Source organism: Nannospalax galili, unplaced genomic scaffold (genome assembly GCF_000622305.1).
Source record: "Nannospalax galili isolate Female #2095 unplaced genomic scaffold, S.galili_v1.0 scaffold436, whole genome shotgun sequence".
Classification (NCBI taxonomy): domain Eukaryota; kingdom Metazoa; phylum Chordata; class Mammalia; order Rodentia; family Spalacidae; genus Nannospalax; species Nannospalax galili.
In genome coordinates, this window is record NW_008337921.1 from 357,282 (window position 1) to 379,432 (window position 22,151).

The following is a 22,151-nucleotide window of genomic DNA, read 5'->3' on the forward strand; positions in this document are numbered from 1 at the left end:
CTCACAATGCTCAGACAGTGAGAAGCAGGCTGTGGGTTGCCCTGGGGGTTTGTGTGGCTGTGAAGGGTCTCTGGATGGAGTCTGTCAGGCTGGCATGAGGCAGAAGGAAGATGGCATTTTCTTCTGCTCTTCTTTTCTGGAATCACTGGTCTCCATAGCACCCAAGGAGAATGTCAGCCATGAACTGCAGACCCTGCATTGGTTTTGTGTGTGTGCGCGCACGTGGGAGGGGACAGGGCATGTACCCATGTATGTGAATGTAGAGGCCTCAGATCAATGGCATGTGTTTTCCTATGTTGCTCCCCACCTTGCTTTGTAAGACTGGGTCTCACTAGGCTGGAGTTCACCAGCTGGCTAGACTGGCTGGCCAGTGAGCTCTAGGGACCCTCCTGTTTCTGAATCCCAATGGTGGAATTTCAGGCACATGCCTTCATACCCAGCTTTGTACGTGAGTGCTGGGAAGTCGGAATTAACCCCCTCTTGTTCGGGCAGCACGCACTTCACCCACTGAACTCTACCTAACTCCCTTTTTCAGCTTTAAAAAATTTTTTTAATTACATTAAAAATTTTTTGTTTGTTTTTTTGTTTTGTTTTTTCTCACTATGTAGCTTGGCTGTCCTGGAGCCTGTTATGTAAACCAAGCTGGCCTCAAATTCACAGAAATGAGCTGCCTCTGCCTCTCAAGTGCTGGGATTAACGATACGCACCACCATGCCCACCTCAGCTTTTTATTTTTGGTCTTTTTGAGACAGGGTCTCCCTGTAGCCCCAGCTGTCCTGGAACTTACTATGTAGACCAGGCTGGCCTTGAACTCACAGAGATCCGCCTGCCTCTGCCTCCCGAGTGCTAGGACTAAAGGCGTGCGCCGCCATGTCAGACTCAGCCTTTTTTTTTTTTTTTTTTTTTTTGAGACAGGGTCTCGCTGTAGCCCCAACTGTCCTGGAACTCACTATGTAGACCAGGGTGGCCTTGAACTCACAGAGATCACCACCACGCCCAGCCAGCTCAGCTTTTTTAAAAAAATAATCTGTATTAGCTCTTTGAAAATGCCATGCTGTGTATTTTGATCCTATTTAAACCCCTCCCCATCTCCTCTTCAATCGACTCCCATCTTCTTACGCCCCAGCCCCACTTCCTGCCCCCTATATTTTTTAAGGCCTATTGAGTCCAATTTGTGTTCCCCAAATACTCTCGGGTGTAGGTCTAGCCTGGAGCATAGAGCTTTTGAGTTATCTCACTCTGTAGCCTGACTGGCCTGGTGACTATGGCTATGGCCCTCTCTGCTGGGTTCTGGTTGGGACTGGGTGTGGTCCAGAGACTCACAAGGCAGTGCTTCCTGCCCTCTGGCTGACTTGCATGATGTCTGTCACTCAGAAGCAGCCCCTGCTGGGGCTCACAGTGCATGTGTCGTCCGTGGTTCTGAAAGCTCTGATGAGGTGAAGTGTCGGAGGAAGACTAACAGTCAGCAAATATTTCAGATTTCCGTCAGTATCAGAGAAGGCTACCCAAGAGGTCTGTGGTGACCAGCCACCCCGGGGATGTGATGGTCTGTGACTAGAGAAGGGGTCCCACAGTGCCTGCGGCTGTTCTCCAGTCTTGGACTTGGTCTGTGAGCAAGAGGAGCTGTGGAGGAGAGGACAGCCCTAGCCATTCTCCCTGGCAACAGAACCTGCCATGCATCGATACTGGTGGCTTACAGAGCCCCACTGTGTTCCTCCAGTGTCCCCAGGTGCAGAAGATGACAAGTCCTGTGCCCTGGGGCCACATGCTGTGTCTCTCCAGTGTAGTGATAGCAGCCTGTTGGGACTCTGTTCACTTGCAAGTTGGGCGTGGGGGCCAGGTGACAATAGGCTTGCCTTAGAGTGTGCAAATGCCAGGCCCTTCTCCCAGCTTCATGTGGGGACCAGGTGACAATGGACTGTGTCTTGGAGTGTGTAGTGCCAGCCCCTCCCCTGACTTCACTGGGGGTTTGTTATTTTTGCTGTGCCACGTCTCCTCGCTGCATCACCTTGCAGTCCAGCCCTCCTAGGAAGTGCACTCGAACGTGCATCTTGGGCTGCAGTGGTAGCTCCTCCCAGTGTGAGACCTGGCTTGTGCAGTTGGAGCACACCCGGCTGCCTCCCTCTGGTCACTGAGCCTGTGCTCCATTGTGTAGGTGTACTGCTGCCGGTCCCTGTCCTTGGCCTTCATGGAGCTCACCGTGGTGCAGAGGTTCCACAAGCACACACATGGCTGCAGTGTGCCTCCGTCTCTGCAGGCTGTGCTCGGGCGGCTCAGCGCGCTCTACGCCCTATGGTCCCTCAGCCGGCACTCAGCCCTGCTCTACCGGGGTAAGTGCTACCTGTCCCTCTGTTCCAGAAAGTCTAGTGACTGGGTACATTTCTCTTCACTGAAAATCTTCACAAGAGTAGCTTCAGCCGACATAAGTTGCAAGTGCGAAGGCCACTGTTGAGACTCCATAGGAAGGCCGCTGTGGGCTTGAGGTGACATGGGGGTATGAGTCTCCCACTCCAATCCATAGTGGCTTCAGAGGCCTGCACGTCCCACATGCCACAGCTCTGTGGCTCCTCTTGGCCACCAGCCCTGCACTCCCACCTACCAGGCATTGGGCACTGGTGTTATCTCCTGTGCACATACTCCCTGCTCCCTCTGCCGGAGGACCCCACCCACTCTCTAAGCCTCAGGGCTTTCCCTCCCTCACTGCCTCTTGGCCAGGCGTGTCACACCCACAGGGGTAGGGAACCTCAGAACTGATCAGGCCAGTGCATTCCTTCCCAGAGATCACTGTAGGCTGCGATACCCTGATGTCTCCATCCCAAAGGCCCAGTGGGGCTGAGTGAAAACCCACTTACGGGGTGTGACGAAGGCTGTGCTTACAGGTGGCTACATTTCTGGTGCCCAAGCAGGAAGAGCGATGGAGGACGCCATCCTGGCCCTGTGTGTACAGGTGGGTCAAGTCACCTTTGTGCTGTCTGTGCTCTCTGCAGTCCCGGCTTCTAGTGCACCCCCGCCTTCTGGAAGTCACCGTCTGGCATTGTGCAGTCACCTCACCATTAGGACTGCTAACCTAAACCATATTGTACTTGGCAGGAGTTATTTGAAGAAAATAAACTGTTTGCATTTCAAGAACATCCTTGGGCATGTCCTCAGCAGATTCCACTGTGGGACCCAGTGATGATCTGTGTGAGGGAGCAGGGACCACGGAACCCCAGCCTTCAGCTGCCAGTGTGATGGCTTTTGCAGGAGCTCCTGAGTATTTTGTGTCCCTGTGGCTCATGGACTTCCTTTGCTGCTTTAGGACAGCAGTCACCAGACTAGCCACGGGCTGGGGACAAGCCTCTGGGGACACACTAACAAGCCGCACTTATCACTTCGCCAGTGTCCCTGCCTGGCTGCAGCAACAAACGCCAGGCCCTCCTGAGTGCATGGCGACGTGGTGGAAATATGAAAACACACACCCAGGGAGCCTGTAACCCGGCAGTGAGGCCTCAGGGCTCTGGGTACCTGCTCAGGTTACCAGTGCACTGTAGCAACCAGCAGAGTGACTCTGTTACTCTATGGTCGCCCTGGAGACTGCAGGGCGTCGCCAAGTGGACGGGCTTTGTTTCCCAACAGCTGAAAGACGATGCAGTGGCCCTGGTGGACGTGATCGCCCCTCCCGACTTTATCCTGGGCTCCCCAATTGGCAGAGCTGATGGCGAGGTAAGGGGAGCACCCCTTGCGGCTGCTGGCACTGGACAGGGGTCCGTGCTGGTCCTGAGATGGTAATGTGGGTCAGGAACTTGAGTGCCCTCCTAGAAATGGTCACACTTAGAGGAGCTTCCTAGGGACAAGAGCAACCAGTGATTCGCAGTTCTCTGCTCTAGCTCAACTGCCCCCCAGTTCCCATCCCTGGCTGCCTTTTACCCTCTGGGACAGGGAGGTTCCTGCTGTGGTGGGAGGGTGTAAGATGACAGTAAGTCTGTCAAAACCGAGGTCTCAGCCCCCTTTCCCTCCCTGCCTGCCCTGAGTCTACTGTCCATACAGGCCCTGCTGCCCAATTGCAGACACAAATGCCAGAGCCACAGACCCCATGTGGCAGTCCTTGGTCAGACATGGCCCTGTCTGCTTGGTCTCCTGGGTTAAAGCCTTGGGCATCTTCAAGGCGTCCCCTGCCCCGATGCCAACATCAGATGCCTACCCAGTTGACCATCCCAGCTGTAGGAGCTGCTACCCCTCCGTGCCCCTCATACAGTCTCATGGCCCCCACACAGCTACCTGGTAATGCACTTGCTCCTGAGTTCTAAACTGATTTATTCAGAAGCAGCTGGGCTCAAGCTTCTTCTCGCAGAGAGCAACCCCCAACAGCCAAGCACCTGAGATATAGCCAGACACCCCTGTCCCCAGCATGCCTTCCAGAACCTACCACACCTTCCTATGCCCTCCTGCTCCCACCGTACCCTCTCTCTTCACTCTCCTGTGTCCGCTGCACCTGCTGCATCCTTCTGCCCCCGCTGTGCCGTGTTCCAATGCTCCTCCCCTATCGTTTTACATCGTGTTGCTTTCCAACTCCAGCCACTGTGTCCTTCCCTCTGGTCTAGTGTGTTGGCCTGGTTCCCACCCCAGGGCTTTCGCACATGCTGCGTGCCCTACTGTCTGGATCACCCTCTGTTCACTCAGCTTCTGCTGAGTCCTCTCTGTCCCCTGGAACACATACCCGTTCTCCTTCTGGGCGGGCCTGGCAACTGAGAGTGTCTCCCTATATGACAACCCCACACGTGGTGATGCCTGTGTCAAGGTGATGCCCCAGCCTGCCGTGTCCCAGTACCTCACCACCCATGGGGCTGTTGTCTCACTTTAATAAGACAGTGTGGCATTTTGGGTATCCAGCCACTTGCGTGAGATCTTACAGTTGTGAACTGCGGGACAGGTTTAACTTTCACCCACCCCATGACCATGTGGAGGACCCTGGGGCTCTACTGAGATGGTGATTAATGGTGAGACAATGCTGGAATCAGTGCTGGACCACCTGTGACGGGGCTGTCTAGGGAAGGTCAGCACCCCAGGCTCAGCATGGTCATGCTACAGGAGTGTACATCCTGGGAGCAGATCTGGGATGGAGAGTTCTGGTCACATCAGGAGCATCTGCAGGGAAGGCCAGTGGCCCACAGTGTGTGTTAGTTACCATGTCCTCTTGTGATAAGAGACTGAGGTGCAGGGAAACCCACTGGGTGGTCCATGGCTGATCAGCCAGAGCTTGGCAGAGTCAGTTGTGAGCAGAGATCTGAGCCTTAGGTACTCAGAGATCTGAGTATTAGGAGAATCTGTGTGCAAGGAACCTTAGGTCCTGGGAGAGCAATGAGGAGTAGAATTTGCCCCACTCAGGTCTCCCCAGGCAGGTAGACTCCAGGCATTTTAGGACCCCCGATCACAGGGAACAGAGGGGACTGCAGCCGTGCCCAGCTCTCTGACCAGGACCAGCTAGAGGCAGAGGGGAGCTGTCCCCACGAAGGGCCCCCAGCTCTGGGTGTTACATCTCAGCCTGCAGCATCGTAACACTGCCTGGCATGGCTGCTAATCACATGCATTCCCCCGCCTGAGGAAGCTAGCTCTAATCAGGCCCTACCAGGTAGAAATGGCTTTCAATATGCAGACTTGTCTGGGAGATAGGAGAGGGCATTGAGGAGACACAGGGCTGTGTGCCCTTGAAATGTGGTCTGAGTTCTCACCACATGTAAGAGCAGCACAGATACACTTCTTTGGAGCTGTCTTGAGTGCAGGGGGATGCTGGAGGACATGTTGGGCAGGTACAGGCTGCTGCATCTTTTAGTGTGGATGATACCAACTGGTGCAGAATTGCCCACATCTGCACAGGTGTGTGGGTTCAGAGCCGTGGTCCCCCAAGCCATCTGTCCTGTTGCAGCTCTGCTGTAGCTGACTCTGTCAAAGGCTGACTTCCATGTCTAGAGTAGGTATGAGATGAGGCTTGGCCAGGTCTGATCTGCACCTTCCTCCTGGACAGTCCATTTTCCAATGAGAAGCTGAGACTGAGTGCAGCCAAGTGAGGTCCCTGAGAGGCTCTGGAGAACCGCAGGGGAGGCACAGTTGGGTTGTGGGGCTGCAGTGGGGGACCCAGTTCCTCCCACCCCTTCCAGAGCCTCCTCACGCTGCTTGGCCATGTCTGCCTTATGCAGCCTGCAGCATGGAATAGCTGGAAACAGGTCTCAGAGAAGACAGAGCATGGCCTGGTGGATGCAGGGGTGGGGTGTCCACCATGCAGTGAGTTCCCAGGGAGGGAGTAGGGGATGGCGCCCATCAGAAGCAGTTTTATGGAACTTTTATTATTGAGTTTTCATAACTGCTTCCTACCAAAAAATAAAAGGCTTATATAAATCAAATGTAGTCTTAACATTTCCTAAAAAGCGGCAGTGGAGAACTTCCTGTCCTCACAAGATGAGAAGTCATCGCATTGGCCACTTGTCCTGTGAGACCTCTGCCGGTCACTGCTCTTGACTTCCGCTCTGTGTGTCTCCCGCAGCTCTATAAAAACCTATGGAATGCTATCCTGCAGCAGAGGGGTGTGCTGGAGCGTGCAGCTTGGTGGCCTGAATTCACCACCAGCAAGCCTGAGGCAAACAGGCTGAAGTCTCAGCTGTAGATGCAGTGGGAACAGATGGCCACAGCCTGAACCACTGACCCAGAGACCCGGATCCAGAGCTCTAGCTCCAGGAGACGGAAGCACTGCACTGCAGAGCACGCACACCACGCCTTGTCCCTGGTCGTCTGGTCACACCCATGTTGAGATGGGCAAGGATTCCATCTCGGGGTCAGTCTGGGTCATTGTGACCTGCTGTGTGGAAAGGGAATTTGCAGACTGTCTTTCTGAGTCTCGGACTTTTAAGAATTAGGATTTTACCCATTCTCTCTTTGGGCATAGATGGGATAGTAAAGCCAGGGCTCATGATGAAAGTTTCTGCTCAAGTGAGAGCTTCATGGGAGATTTTTACAAAGCTCTGCTTCCCTAAGGAGTTACGCCAATCTGGTTCTTCAATTCACTGTGACCCGGTCACACCAAGGATTGTATTATTTGACTTACTACTTACCATTTTGCACCACAGACCGTCAGAATGACATTGTTTGAAGATTTTTATGGGAAAATATTTTATTTTCTTTGGTGGCACTGGAAGTTTCCACTGAGGAAATTCTTCCACAGAGGAGGTGTGGCTTGTGGGGATGGTGATGGGGACATCTGGCTGCTCGCCACCAGCCTCCCCACTGTGTCAGTGCCTGGTTGGCAGTGAGTTTGGTACTTATATTCCTAAAGCAGGCAAAATGCCCAGTGCCACCTGTGCCTACTGATCATCCCCTCAGCGGACTCCCATATGACATGACCATGCCACGCTAGCTACAACCACCCCTTGTGCTCCTGAAGGGTGAGGGGCCCATGGTGCCAAGCCTTCTTGCTGTCAGAACAGGAGGAAGGATGTCTGATGGGCTGGTTCTGAGCTGCGGTGCCTGCAGAGCCTGAGGATGTCACTCCTCAGCATGTCTCAGGGAGCCCTGTCCAGGGGTATGGGTGGACTGGGGCCTGCCAGCTGGGGTTCCTCAGATTTCCACCAAATGTCCCTGTGGAAATGGTGTGCTGTGAGTCTATGGATGAGCTTCCTCACCCGGGTCTGTGGCTTTTCCCAACAGTGAGGGACGAGGCCTTGGGGCCTCCTGCCAGCTCTCACTGTATGTGCCTTCCTGTCCTACCACACATACAGCTTGCTTCAGCCCATCTAGTCAAGTGACGACCCTTTTGTGTTTTACTTTTTTTTTTTTTTTTGTTTTTTTGAGACAGGGTCTCCCTGTAGCCCCAGCTGTCCTGGAACTCACTTTGTAGACCAGGCTGGCCTTGAACTCACAGAGATCCAGCTGCCTCTGCCTCCCAAGTGCTGGGATTAAAGGCGTGCACCACACGCCCTGCTTGTGTTTTACATTTTTTATCAGGCGGGACCTTGGTTTACCACTCAGTCTGTGGTTGGAAACTGACCAGAAGTTCCTAGAAGTCCTAGGTCAGGAGCGTGCAAGCTCTGGATAGACAAGCCCGTGTGCCCATCGGGTCAGGTAGTCTGGGCTCTGACTGGAGAGCTCTGACTGGTGGCAGCAGTGCTGCTGTGTGTGCCATGTACATCGTCCTACCCCGGTCTAGAATGTCCTCCTCCCTAGGACAGGCTAGCTCCGGGACAAGCAGAATTTGATAGATGCCCGTGGTATCTTGCAGGCATCACAGGTACTGTCAGTGACCTGCAGAGGATGCCTGGCTATGTGCCATGCATCCTCAGTCCCTGAGCTCACACACGCACCGCACTCTTCAGTCAGGGTGAGGCTGACTGGTGGCCAGTGGAGCAGGCCTAGGTGCAGAGTCCTCATCAAGACAACTTTTTAAGTAAAGTAAAAATGAAACATTTGTAAACAGCAAAAACCTGAAAAGTTGCAATAAAGTGTTTAAGTCTTATCTCTGCTCTCTCTACTGTTTTTAAAAGCTGGTACACCTCTCTGGGTGCTGTTTGGCAACATAGCAAAGTTCAAAGAAAACAAGTTCACTGATCTCACACTGGAAATAACCACTGGCTTGTACTCCTTTACTTTGGGCGTCTGGGCACAGAGCCTGTACGCTGTGATCGTTGGCTCATGCCTGGTTTACTTCACCCAGGAGCAGTGACAATGACCTGTGCTATGCAGTCCTACCTCCTCTTCTGGGGCCTCTGCCACCTTGTGCCAGCTGCTGTCATGTTAACATGTGTTCTCACATGCTTTCTTCCCGTGTGTGTGTGGTATGTATGTGTGTGTGTGTTTGTAGGTGTCTTTCCCCCACCTTTTCCCATAACCTGGCCTTTTCCTCCACCAAGCCACATGAATGTCCATGGTTAACAGGCCTCCCAGAGGGATGAGTGTGGAGGCTTGCTCCTCAAACACTGTGGCTGCCACATAGGCACATGTGGCCTTGCACGTGGCCAGTTCCTGAAGGGACTTGTTGGGACACACTCTGTACTTGTGTTAGGGGACTTTGAATACCAAGCTGCCACTGAGGGCAAGCAGCGCGTGAAGGTGTGGTCAGAGGCTGTCCTAGGTGAATCCCAGCTGCACTGGGACCAGGTGCTCAGCATTCTTACTTGAGGAAAAGGAGGCTAACAGATTCTACCTTGTTAAAAAAGTGGGCAGATCTGACAGAGCACACAAGTCAGAGGGCAGCAGGAGATGGCACTGGGTACTTCTCTCCAGCTGCATCCCCAGGAAGACAGGTGACCTGGTGCCCTCAGGGTGGAGCATTTCAAAGTGGTGGGCCTTTGCCACTGTCTGCGTGGGTCACCCTGTGTCTTCCTTGTGCCCCATGGACACAGTCCCCCCTCACAGTCCAGGTCCTTTTGTACTCACTGTGATGATGCCTCTTGTTTTTTTATTATTAAAGCGCACGCGCATATATGTGTGTGTGTGTGTGTGTGTGTGTGCAAACATACTTGTACACATGTTCATCTGAGTGCATGCATGTACATGCCATGGCATGCACATGGAGGTCAGAGGATGCCCTTGGGTCTTGGTCCTTGCCTTCCATCTTGTTTGAGCCACTCTTGTTTGCCACTGTGCACAGCAGGCCAGCTGGCCCGTGAGTTTCTGGGATCCTGCCTCCCCTCACCCCCTCCTTGCTGCAGGAGCACGGGATTACAGATGTGCACTGCTGTGCCCAGCTCTGTATGGGTTTTGTTTTTTGTTTGTGAAATATTTTTACATATTGAAAGTAGAAAACCTTTGTCGTCCATTGTAAACCTTCATTGGTTGCCTTCTAATGTGTTAGCTTTCCCATTTGGGCTTAAAATGGAAAAGCTTTAAGCTTTTGAGCTTTAAAACCTAAGATTCGTGTATTCCCAGCCTTGCAGGTCACACTTGGAAATTCTTCTCAGGCCAAGAGAGAGTCCATTGTCATGTTTGTTTTGGGTACATATTGATGTGTGTATATCTAAGTGTGGTGTGAGGTGGGGATCAGATGGAGTATAGTCAGCTGGCTGAGTCATGCACAGTTCTGAATACCCCCTGTGGAAGGTGGACACGAAGGCAGGGCTACCAGCTCTGCCTCTGCACTGCCCTGCTGGATTGTCCTCTCACATCTGCTCCTCGTTTCCATTGTCCTGGTCCACAGTCACCTTCGTCAGCTGAAGCAAATAACCCCTCACCCCCCATCATTTTTAGAAATCTCTTCTGCGGATGAACCTTGGTATATATTTTGTCAAGGCTGAGACTTCTCTCACTCTTGGATCCAAAGAAGTTCTTTGGAATTTGTTTGCAGTTTGTGTTTAACTTACAGGTTGTCACCAGGAGACACTGTATCTTTGTACGTAGTTTTTCCACCTAAGGCTATTTCTTTAAGCTGCTTAATGAACTACCTGGCTTTGACATGGGTCATCTTAGTAAAGGCTGACTTGTAGTCTTCTACTTTGGTTTTCTTTCCGTATCATTGAAAAAGAATGATGATTCTGCTCCCCCCACCCCAATCTTCTATCAGCCATTAACTTTTCTGACTAAGGCCTGTGCTGGCCCTGAAGGAATAGTCTTTCATTGCTGTCTGGCCTCTGACATTTGGGCAGGACCTGTGGTGAATCGAATTGGCATGATGCTTTGTGGACTGGAAAGATCATTCAGGACAGGAGCTGTGGAGATCAGCTGGTAGTGTGTGCAAGCCAGTACCAGTGGCCACTCTCCAACTCACTGAGCAAGATGCCTGCAGGAAAGACGTTTCTTGCCCTAATGTAATAAGAGGTGATCTTCTTGCAGCAGTGTGCAGCCCAGGTCGAGCGGATGGATGGAAAACAGAAAGCCAGAGTATAAAGAAATGAAAACCATCCCCAACCTGTCACCACCTGCATGAGCACTGTAACGCCTTGGGGCCAGCTGAGGCTTCTGGGTAGCAGGGGAAGAGTTGGCTGTTCTCCATCGTGGGCTGTGATTAATAGAGCAGCCATGTGGGACAGTCACTTTGCCTTTCAAATGACCCTGCATGTGTATTATTATTATTATTGTTTCTTTTTTGAGTCAGGGTCTCCCTGTAGCCCCAGCTGTCCTAGAACTCACTATGCAGACCAGGCTGGCCTTGAACTCACAGAAATCCACCTGCCTCTGCCTCCTGAGTGCTGGGATTGGGTAACACCGTGCCCAGCTCTCCATTTGCTTTAATTGCTTTTCTTTACCCCTTTTTAACCACCCCCCCCAAAAAAGGTTTAAGATGTTTCTAGCCTTTGGGCAGCCCCCAGGGAAAAGTGAGCATTCACCAGTATTTACTGAGCACCTCCGCTGCCGCTACAGCCTGTGCATGGGCAGCGGCCCTGGGTGCAAACCACAGAAGTTCCTGGGGCTGGAATGTGTTGGCTTCTGGATGTGGCCTACTCTTTAAAGCACAAAAGTAGCCACCATCAGGAGAGCCTTAGCCTGGGTCCCCAGTCAGGAAGCCGTTTCCCTCCCCTCATGGTGGCCCTGTGGGCCTCATGTCCAGCCTGTAACCTTCTCCTTTCCCTAACACCAAGCTCTGCCCATGTGTCTTCCTCAGCAGAGGCAGGGTGAGCCCAGAAGGCTGCTTTAACAGGGCCTGGCTTGGATCATGCCCCTCCACCCTTTGCCTGGTCACTGGGGCCACAGAGTCAAGCCTGGGGTTCCTTCTGAGAAGCTCTGTAGTTGCCTCAGCTGTGTCACCACTGGGAACCCAAGGCTGAAAGCCAGCCTAGGGGAGTGTCGCAGAGCAAAGGAAACAGCAGGGCTGTAGGGGCAGGGCCTGGAAGGCCACACTGACCCTGTTCTTTACATGCAGTTCTCAGGCAGCAGCTGGAGAGAACACTGCATTCTAAGACGAGATGTCTGGAACCCCCCAGGGCGGGGCATGTGGCCCTTCAACCCAGAGTAGGATGTTATTCTGTAACTCTTAAGCTCTGTGAGCCACATGGTGCCTAGGGCATAAAACCCAGAGCAGAATGTTTTGGAAGCAAGGTGATCATATCCAGGAGAGCCCCCGTCTGCCCTGGCCGCCTTCCTGAGCCTTGGGGACCCATGCCCTTGGACCCTATGTTCAGTTGATGCTTGCTGCCTCAGTGAGTAGCAAAGCTGCTCTGTCAACGTTGTGTCTCACAAGACCTGGTTCCTCTGCATCAGTCTTCTGGGTACCAGTGTCCTAGCTGCTAGAGGTCTCAGCATCAGACCTCTGGGTACCAGCATCCTAGTTCAAGTGGGGCCTAACCAGCTCCACATAGAGAGCCTGGTGTGGGCACCCACAGAGGCACCTCCTCTCTTATGGGGCTGGAGGCATCCTTTGTCTCTGTAGAGAACTTCTGTGTGCCCCAGCTGCCCAGTGGCCCTGGGGCAGTCTCTGTTTTAATCCTGCTCCAGCCACTGCTGTCATCAAAACTTCCATCAAGGCATTTTCCTCAGGGTTGAGGCTTAGCTCTTAAATCCCAGAGGTCAGTGTGACTCTGTGTAAAAACTCAGCCAGAATCCCCGGAGCTTCCAGGAACGTTCTGCCCCATTCCCAGGCAAGGGCAGGGACTGACCTCAGCGAGTTTCCATCCCACCACCACCCCACCCCCGACTCCCACCCGAGCAGCAGCCCGGAAGGTGACTCAGTTTGCTGTGTGATGCTCAGAGATGTTCCCAGCACCATGGTCAGCAGGAGGTCAGGGAACTGCATGCCTGTGCGAAGGGAATGTATGAGGCCATCCCTCTGTTTACAGTGCTTGCTGGTCACACCAAAGGCTACTCCTTCCTGGAAGCTTGATCCCAAGTCTCTGGTGCTGAGCTCAGAAAGCGTTCACAGGTCTGTTCTGATGCTGTCAAGCAGGGACCAGTGTGCTGAGCTGTTTGCTTTTTGGGAGGAGACCACTGATAGGCTTACAGGGCTGGCCACTTGGGCACGAGAGCAGAATTCTTCAGGCAGCACCACCTCCTTGCTGGCCGTCACTCTGCAGAACGTGGATTCAGTTTGTAATGCCTCAGCATTTATTGGCATTTTTAAGATCCTTGATCCAGGGCGTGACTTATAAAAGCAAAATAAAAATTGAGAAGCATTTTGCTTGGCAGTCATCCTTGACGCCAACCAGGTGTGTGTCCTCTCTGCACCCTGGGAGGGGTGCAGCAGCAGATAGAGTGGGCAGGTCCAATTTCAAACCCCAGCTTGGTTCCTTGCTGTGGGAACTTGGGGGCATAATTCCCCAATATAAAATGTACGAAGTACGTGCCCTCCTGGGTTGTAAGGACCGATTGAGACAGTATATGTCAACAACCCAAACACAGCCTGGGGCCCAGAGATGGCCCACAGCCCACTGAACTGAATCTGAGACTGAGCTAGGGAAGCCTACACCTCCTACATCCTGGGACCTGTGTCTGGGGAGGAAAGGCAGCAGCCAGTGGCCCTGGGGCAGGAAGGGCCTGTCCCTGGTACAGATGGAGACCCACAGTGTTGAGGGACGAGAGGCCCCACTCATCCTGTGCTGTCTCTATTGCCTAGTGCCCACACTCAGCTCTGTTCCCAGTCTGAGGGCCTGGTGCCTCTCTCCCTGCCCATCACACACTTCACCACACTCCCTGTTCAGCACCTCTGGGTGGGCATGGTTGCATGACTAACAGGAGGATTGGTTGTCCACCTGGCATCAGAGCCACAGTGGCCCATCACTTCCCCTTTCTACCTGTGACCCATTTTCCAAGAGGAATTGTTGACACACCTTCCCCACTTATACCACAGAAGCCTGTCTTGTGGCTGGTTTGTTGATCTCATTGGTTGGAGGCTCATTGAGGTCAGGGACCCCATCTGAATCATTCGTCTCCAGCTTCCAGCAAAGACACATACAGGCAGTACTTACAAGTAAGGAAGAAGTGAATGGTGGATGAATAGATGTATAGATGAAGGATGGGTGGGTGGATGTGTGGATGGGGTAGATGAATATGTATATGGGTGAACGGATGGACAATGGGTGGACAGATGGGTGGACACATGGACAATAGGCAGATGGATGAGTGGATGAATATATGAAGGATCTGTGGATGGGGTGGACACACAGGCCAGTGCAAGATAGATGGATGGGTGGATGGACAGACAGACGGACGGTGTGGACACATGAGCCAGTGCATAGCTGGATGATGGATGGACAGATGGGCGGATGGACGGATGGTGTGGACACATGAGCCAGTGCATAGCTGGATGGATGGATGGATGGATGGATGGATGGATGGATGGATGGATGGTGTGGACACATGAGCCAGTGCATAGCTGGCTGGCTGGCTGTCTGGCTGGCTGGCTGGCTGGCTGGATGGATGGATAGTGTGGACACATGAGCCAGTGCATAGCTGGATGGATGAATGGATGGACAGATGGACGGTGTGGACACATGAGCCAGTGCATAGCTGGATGGATGGATGAATGGATGGATGGATGGATGGATGGATGGTGTGGACATGTGGGTCAGTGCATAACTGGATGGATGGATGGATGGATGGGTGGATGGATGGATGGATGGATGGATAGTGTGGACACATGGGTGGGTAACTAGGTTATGGGTATATGGATGAATGAATAAATGAGCAAATGAATGAGTGTGCAAAGGGATGAACAAATAATTAGTAGAGGAGAGATGTGGGTGGGTCCATATGGTAGTGAGGAAAAGTAGGCTACTTAGGCACTGTGCCCAGGTGTGCTGTGAGCTTTCAGGTGTTTCCTGAAAGCTGCTGTGTTGGGTTGGTCCTGGATGCAGTGTAGTTCAGAGAGGCTTTGGGAAAGGGTTGGCCTTCAGACACTCTTCTGAAAGGCCCACTGATGATGCCATAATTTCTTGCATTATAGGTGACAGAAACATTAGGGCGTGCAAAGTGAAGTCACTGGGGGTGTGCTTTTGAAAGACAAATCTTTGGCCCCTTCGTTTCCATCATGGAGTGATTGGGGGCTGCTCCCCCTCCACATGGGTACCTGGACTGTCACTTTCCTGCGTTTGTGTGACTGCTTTCACCCCAGCACAGACCAGGCTTTCCTCCTCTCCTCTCCTGGATGGCCCTTTTGTGTCAGGGCAGGGGCTGTATGTGGTCTGCACCCATGGCTGAGACTGCCTCCCCATCCCCTCTGTGACCAGGATGGGGTGCTCTGGGGAGGGCTCCTGGATGGAACCACATCTGCAGTGGGCAGGAGGTACGGACGGCCATGGTAATAATGCTGAAACATGACTTGGCTGATGGACTTCTTAGCCAGGAAAAGATACATTTTTCATCCTACAATATTGTCAGAGTTCAAATTCCTTAAAAACCATCATAAGAAATAAAAAGCCTCCCAGACCTATTAAATGAACAAATGTCATTTCCAGAGTTGCTCCCTTGGCTGCCATAGTCATCAAAGGCTTTAAAGGCATGCATCTCTGTTCCAGAGTCAGTGTAATGTGACAGAACGCTGGGGAGGACTGAGGACCAGAGGCCTTGAAATGCTGCAGGAGGCTCCGCTTGCCGTCCCGAGTCCTGTCACTGCATGCAGCAACACTGTCCTTTGAGTGCTCAGAGGTGGTTTTGATGTGAGATGACTCCTGAAAGCTGCGGTGTTGAGGTGGTAGTCCCCATGCAACAGAGTTCAGAGGGGCTTTGGGGAAGGGCTTGGCCCTCAAGTGCTCTTCCATCTGAAGGGTTTATTGATGGTGCTGTAATTTCATGCTAGTAAGGGAGAAGGTGATGCCTGTTTGGAAAAAGCAGGTCACCAGGAACATGCTTTTGAAGGATGGATGGATGATTCTTGTTCATGACTCTTTCCTCCCCATGCTTTTCTGCTTCCTGACAACCATGAGGGAAGCAGCTCTGCTATGCCCTGCCCTCCTGCCATGCTGCTCTGTCTCACAACAGGCCCAGGAACAATGGAGCCAACTGAGCATGGCCTGGACAGTCTGAAACCCTGAGCCAAGATCAACCCTCCTCTTTGAATAGTGTCTCTCAGGTATTGGTCACAGTGACAAAAATATCGACACACAGGGTTCAGCAGAGGCAGGAAACATGTCTGGGGATAGATTCTCTGATCCAGATGGGTAGAGCTGCTCCAGGGCAAGGCTGTCCTCCTGAGGGAGGACTCCAGAGTCCTGAGTTCTCTGTGCACACAGTGTTACCGAGCCTGGCCCTTGTCCTTCCCAGAGCAAGGACCATGAAGGTGTTAGACTGAGCTGTGCCTCAAATTCAGGTGTGGAAGGCCATAGCCAGGGCCCTCAGCTTGGGCTCTGTAGCCACATGGTCCTCGGCATGGGCTGCTTGTGGCCACAGGGCCTCTCGGGGATTACTGAGGCTAAATGAGATCACTAGGGTGGGCTCTGATCTAACCCCATTGGGGTCTTCATAAGAAGAGGTGGTTAGCACACAGGCATACATCAAAGGATGACCATATGAGATCACAGAGAAGGTGACTGCATGGCAAAGAGAGAGGCCTCCACAGGAAACCAGCCTCTCATCCTGGATCTTGGACTTCTGGCCTCCAGGGCTGTAAATCAATAATTCCTGATGCTTATGTTGCCAGCATGGGGCTCTTTGCAACAACTGAGGCAGGCAGGCATGGGGCATAGTTCAGTAACCTGGGACTCTACTTGGATTGGGCTATGCACACTCCTCTTCTAATAGTGCACATGGCAACCTGGCTTCTCCACCCGTGCATACTGGGCACACACACCTCCATACGGTGCACCTAGCAGTCTCAGACCCCGCCTGTGTCAGGCTACATGTACCCTCCTCTCTAAACAATGAGATGAGTTTCTCTGACCCTAACAACAATCAAATTTAGACATTTTCTTTTTTTTAAATATTTATTATTTTATTATATGTGTATGAGTGTATTACCTGCATGTGTAAGTGCACCTGTGTTGTGCAATGCCCTTGGAGGTCAGAAGAGGATGTCAAATCCCCTGGAACTGGAGTTAGGATGGTTGTTAGCCACCTTGTGGATGCTGGGAATCAAATCTGGGTTCTCCGTAAGAACAGTCAGTGCTCTTAACTGCTGAGCCATCTCTTCAGCCCTGAGCCCCAAAATTTTTAAAGAATAAGAAAAATGTTGTTTTACAAATAGAGATCCACCCTCACTACAGTCCTCGGTAACCAAACTCCTCCTTTTGAAGTCCATGAAAGAAAACCCCAAACAATAACCGGGCCCTTGAGTAGTATGATGGCCGATCTTGGTGATCAGTTTGACATACCTATGAAGAGGGAACCTCAATTCAAAAATTTCATCCATCAGATTGGGCTGTGACTATGTCTGTGGAGCATTTTCTTGCTTGGTCGATTGACATATGAGGGCCCAGCTTGCAGTACCATCCTTGGGCAGGTGGGCCTGGGTTGTATAAGAATGCTGGCCTAGCACAAACCTTTAATCCCAGAACTCGGGAGGCAGATCTCTGTGAGTTCAAGGCCAGCCTGGTCTGCATAGAAAGTTCCAGGTCAGCTGGGGCTACAGGGAGGCCCTGTCTCAACAAATTTAAATAGATAAGAAAATAAGTAAATAAAAGAAAGCTGGCTGAGCAGGCCAGGGGAGACACCCAGTAAACAGCAGCTCCATGGTCTCCACTGCAGTCCTTCCAGGGTCTTGTCTCAAGTTCCTGTCTTGGCTTTCTTCCATGATGAACTGTTACGTGTAAGCCAAATAAATCCTCTCCTCCCCCAGTTCGTTTTTGGCCAGTATTTTATCTCAACAGAATGCAAACTAACACACGTATCCTCACTGGAGTGGCGCACTTCATTCCTGATGGTGTATTTCTCTCTAATGTGAACCTTCCCTCTGCTTCCAATAAAGTTACTGTGCTACTTTTGTAAGTCAGTTTGAACCCTTATTCTCAAGTCTTTGTATAAGAGTTTAAGAACCTGGAACCATCTGCCCAGACTCCACCTGCCTACCCACCATTAACACAACCACCCTGCAGACTGACACCCAGGGAGTCATTCTTAGTAAGATTTTTGTGAACCCAGTCAGGAGCCAGAGGATTCTACCCATTTCATAAAAAGAAACTGAGGCAGAGAATGGCCTGGTCCCTCTGATGATGGGATGCCAGGTTCTAGCCTCTGTCCAGGTTACCACTGCCTAAAGGACAGAAGCTTATGTCCAGGAAATTCACATGGTTTGGGTCACTGACCCTGAGAACCTAGGTCTGACTAATGCCCAGCACAGTCAGCTCTGTTCTCTCTCTCCCACCAGCCTGCCTCTGTGAGGGTGCAGGCTCTAAGCCATCAGAGACTGTCTTGTGTGGAAGCTCTGCTTGCACTGTGCTGCTGGAGCAAAGTCACCTGCTGTCCATAGCTCCTCACCCCTAATAGTGCCCAGGGCCCACACCTCACCTGTATTGTTCTCCAATCAAGCCACTACTCTAAACTCAAATGACAGCCTATGCCTCCTCCCCATAGACCTGTGTCCTGGTTTCTGCCTGGAGTATATCTAGGTGACAGGAGGCTGGGGCTGGGGCCACCACCCATGAACCCCAACCTGCAGAGCTTGGGAAAGGAAGGTTGGGCTCACTCAACCTGTGTTCTGTCCACATATTCCATAGCAAACTTCCTTCCAGAAGGTTCTCTCTACCCTTTTCACAAGCAATTCTAGTCTCAATTCTGAGACTGGGCTGAAATGTACAGAGAAACTGGAAATCTCAGAAGCCCCCAAACTAGAGTCTGTTTCTAGGGTTTTGGAAAGCAATGCAGAGTGAGCCTGGGTTCCGCCCCCACCCCCACCCCTGGACCTCAGCATCTGGCCTGGTTGGTGGCTCAGACCTCACAACTTCCACCACATGTGCTTTCAGGTTCTGTGGGTGGTGGCCTTGACCCTGGCTTTGCAGGATTGAGGTAATAGCTCTGGCTGTCCTGTTAGCCTTCCTCAACTTCTCAGTCTTCGGTCACGACAACGACGATGGTAACTGTGACCTCCATGGATGGTGCCCCCTTCCCCACCAGTAGCTTCTCCAGCCTGTCTGGTCAGCCTAACCTGGCAGGGGCGGGCAGCTGACACAGCACTGCTCAGAGAACTGTGTCCCCAGGCTCAGTCCCGGGACAGGAGTCCTTCGTCTGCAGCAGGGACCCAGCAGCCTTGTGCCAGCTGCCGCCATCCGACACGTCTGGTCTGTTTATGCACCTTCCTCTTGTGCCAGGCTACAGAGAGACCTGTGGACCTCCTGCTGTGGGGAGAGGCTCCTTTCACTGCTGTGCTCCAAGAGCTGGTGTTTTCCACAGACCCTGGCTCTGGCATGCTCTCCCTGAGTAACCCTATAAGAGGGCTGGGAGAGCCAAAACCCCAACTTGCCCTCTACCTCCCTCAGCCTCTGCCAGCCAGCTGCCACCCCCTGAGCCCTCCCTTCCCCGGCTCCCTCTAGCACTCTGTTCAGGGTGACACCTGCATAGCAGGGTGTACAGATCTCCTGAGCTCATGGTTCCTAGAGCTGAGTACACACTGTAGTGGAAGGCTTAGCCCTTTCGGCCCCTCCAGTCAGGGCATGGCCCTAAGGACAGTTCTGTAGACTGGCTTTGCCGACCTGCCTTGTATCATGCAGTGTGTGGTCTCTGGGAGGGCCCATAGGGCCATGTGTCAGCCCTTTTCCTACTCATGGATGTTGGATCGAGCTCCCTTTGGGGCTCCTCTGAACACTGCCATGAAGGCCTGTCAGGTCAGTGAATATGTGGTCTTTCTGCAGGTATTGGCTGGGCCTTTGTCCTGTACATGGGTTGTGGCCTACCATACCAGCCGGCTCCCCCAGCAGCTCTACACTCCGAGTGCCATCCAATATCCGTTGTCCTTTCTAGGGTTACACAAACCCTCACTGTTTCAAAGGTGGGCCATGGGAGCATCTTCTGTTGACTGGCCCTGTGTGGCGTCTTTTGTGAGACATGTGCTCCTCTGGTTGATGACCTACTCAAAGCCAAGCCCTTTCCTGCCCCAAGGTGATGCATCTACAAAGAGGGACTCAGCCTAATTCTGTTCTGTGTACCCAGGACAGGGCTGAGGAGCCAGTCAGCCTGGAAGGCTCACAGGGTCATAATATTCTTGTGAGCCTTATAACCACCCTAGGAGGTACCACCTGAGGTACAGCGAAGTCTGCCTTCCCAGTAGGTCCAGATCTTCCTGCCTAATGAGCTGTGTCTACGAGCCCAGTACAGTCATGTCTGAGGGCCATTATGGCCAAGTCAGCCTACCTAGTAGACCAGGTCTGTGGGTTCAGCATGGCCAAGTCTGTCTGCCTACTTAGGCCGGGTCTGCAGTCGGAGTGACTAGTAATGAGAGGAAGAGATAGAAATTGGCTAGGCAGTTTAGGGTAAAAAGACCCCAAAGAAAAGTAACCAGTTTCTTTCTTGGCTAAAAGCTAGAAATTACCCTTGGGCCTGCCTTGTCCTTACCCTAGGCCAGAGATACTAGAAGTCTATAAGCCAAAGATGTCTCTGGTTTCACCATGGCCAGAGGCTGGGGATCCCAGGAAGGGGTTCTGGTTCTTCCCCTTATCTTCTCTTTTCCTTAAAAGAGCACTCTGACTCTGAGAAACCAGACTGAGGGTGTGACTGAAATCACAGGGACCCAGACACCTGGAATGGGAACTGGACTGACCACCTCATCTCCCCTCCCCTCCTCCCTCTACTAAACCCTTACTAACTCCCGAGCCCTGAGGCTCAATGGAATCCACTCCTGGACGCTCCTGCTGCACAGGGCTCTGCCTTCTTCATTTTCCCTAAGCTCCCTATAGTAAAATACTTCCTCCAAAACTCACCCTCTGTGGTCTGAGAATTTCATTCTTCAAATTCACAAGAAAGTGTCTGGCTTGAGGTGCCTTGGTGGCCGTTGAGTTTCTAGAACTCTAGCCTCGCAAGCTAAGCACAACAGAGCTGAGAAACGTTCTGTCACTCTCAAAAAGACACCTCGAAATTCCTGTATCATTAGTACAGCACAGTCTGCAGGCCCAGTGTGGCCAAGTATACTCCTATGGTACAGTCAGATCTTCCCACCCAGTGTAGCTTGGTGCAGGTCCAGTATAGCTATGTGTGTCTGTCCAGTACAGCCTGGTCTGCTTGCCAAGTACTACCAGGTGTATAGGTATAATACAGCTGGGTCTATGGGCCCAGTACAGCTCTGTCTACCTGCCCTGTATAGCCTGGTCTACCTGCCCTCTGCAGCCTGGTCGACTATTGTCCTGTATAGCTGCTCTGTGGACTTGGTACCCACAGGGATGACGCTTTCTTCTGGCCTAGCCTGCAGAGGTTGTAACCTCGCAGAGGATGGAGTTCTGCATCTGGTCCTGAGGTCAGGCAACTTGGCCCAGCTTGTGTATGGGACCCTGCGACTGGCTCTGCTGGAGGGATGGTTTAGGGATCCCCACCCTGTGTTTGCAAGTTGGACTGTGATATGGAAGTTTCTCAAAACATCCCTGCTCACTCAGCCTCACAGCTGTTTTTCCTTAATGAAGGCATGCAGGCACACCACACACACACACACACACACACACACACACACACACACACACACACACGCATGCACGCACGCACACACACACCCCAAACCAAGAGATCAGGACTTATGCTTCCAGTCTCCCCCGCCACAGTGCACACTTGCCAACGGCCCTGCCACACCCTTCCCGGGCTTGAATTCACGGTGCAAAGGGTCAAGTGATGTCTGCCCAGAATCCCATTAGGCCCCTCCTAGAACAGAGGGCAGCTGGGCCTGTGCAGAACCTTTGCCCAGACTGCTCTTCTGCCTCCTCCCATCAACCTTCTTCCGGCTTCCTCCGCACCGGGTGGTTCCCAGCCCCGCCCCCACGCTCAGCCCCCATGGCTCCTCCCACCTTTGCCTCCTGGGAGCCTTGCTTCTCTACCAATGACATCTGCTCTTGTAGATGTGGTTGACCTAGAGGTTCTCCTTCAGATCTCTGCAGCCAGAGTCTGGAATGGTTCTTGGTGTATGGTGATAAGCTGGCAGACCCTGCCCTCCTCCTCCAGGGAGCCCTCCTGTACTGCTGGGTCACAGGGCCTCTCTGCTTCCTGGTCAGAGCGCGCCTTGGGCATCTGTTCTCTCTCTGGCATTCTCCATGTGGCCATCAGTGCCAAACCCTCACCAATCCCTCTCTAGCAGCTATGTCCCCACATTGTGGCAAGATGTAGACTCGCCCAGAGACAAGCCTTTGGACACACCTGTG

At 52.5% G+C, this 22,151-nt stretch overlaps 1 protein-coding gene across 2 annotated transcripts in view; it reads left to right on the forward strand.

Annotated features, from left to right (window-relative positions):
• The window catches only part of Acox3 (acyl-CoA oxidase 3, pristanoyl), a 40,088-nt gene extending 31,601 nt beyond the window's left edge, over window positions 1-8,487 (forward strand). For both annotated transcript variants that reach the window (XM_029563420.1, XM_008832836.3), the window contains 4 exons: window positions 2,156-2,330; window positions 2,880-2,947; window positions 3,616-3,702; window positions 6,518-8,487. In XM_029563420.1, the coding sequence (XP_029419280.1) occupies window positions 2,156-2,330; window positions 2,880-2,947; window positions 3,616-3,702; window positions 6,518-6,637 (450 nt within the window). In that variant the 3' untranslated portion in view covers window positions 6,638-8,487. The remainder of the gene's footprint in view (window positions 1-2,155; window positions 2,331-2,879; window positions 2,948-3,615; window positions 3,703-6,517) is intronic.
• Window positions 8,488-22,151: the final 13,664 nt, after the last annotated feature.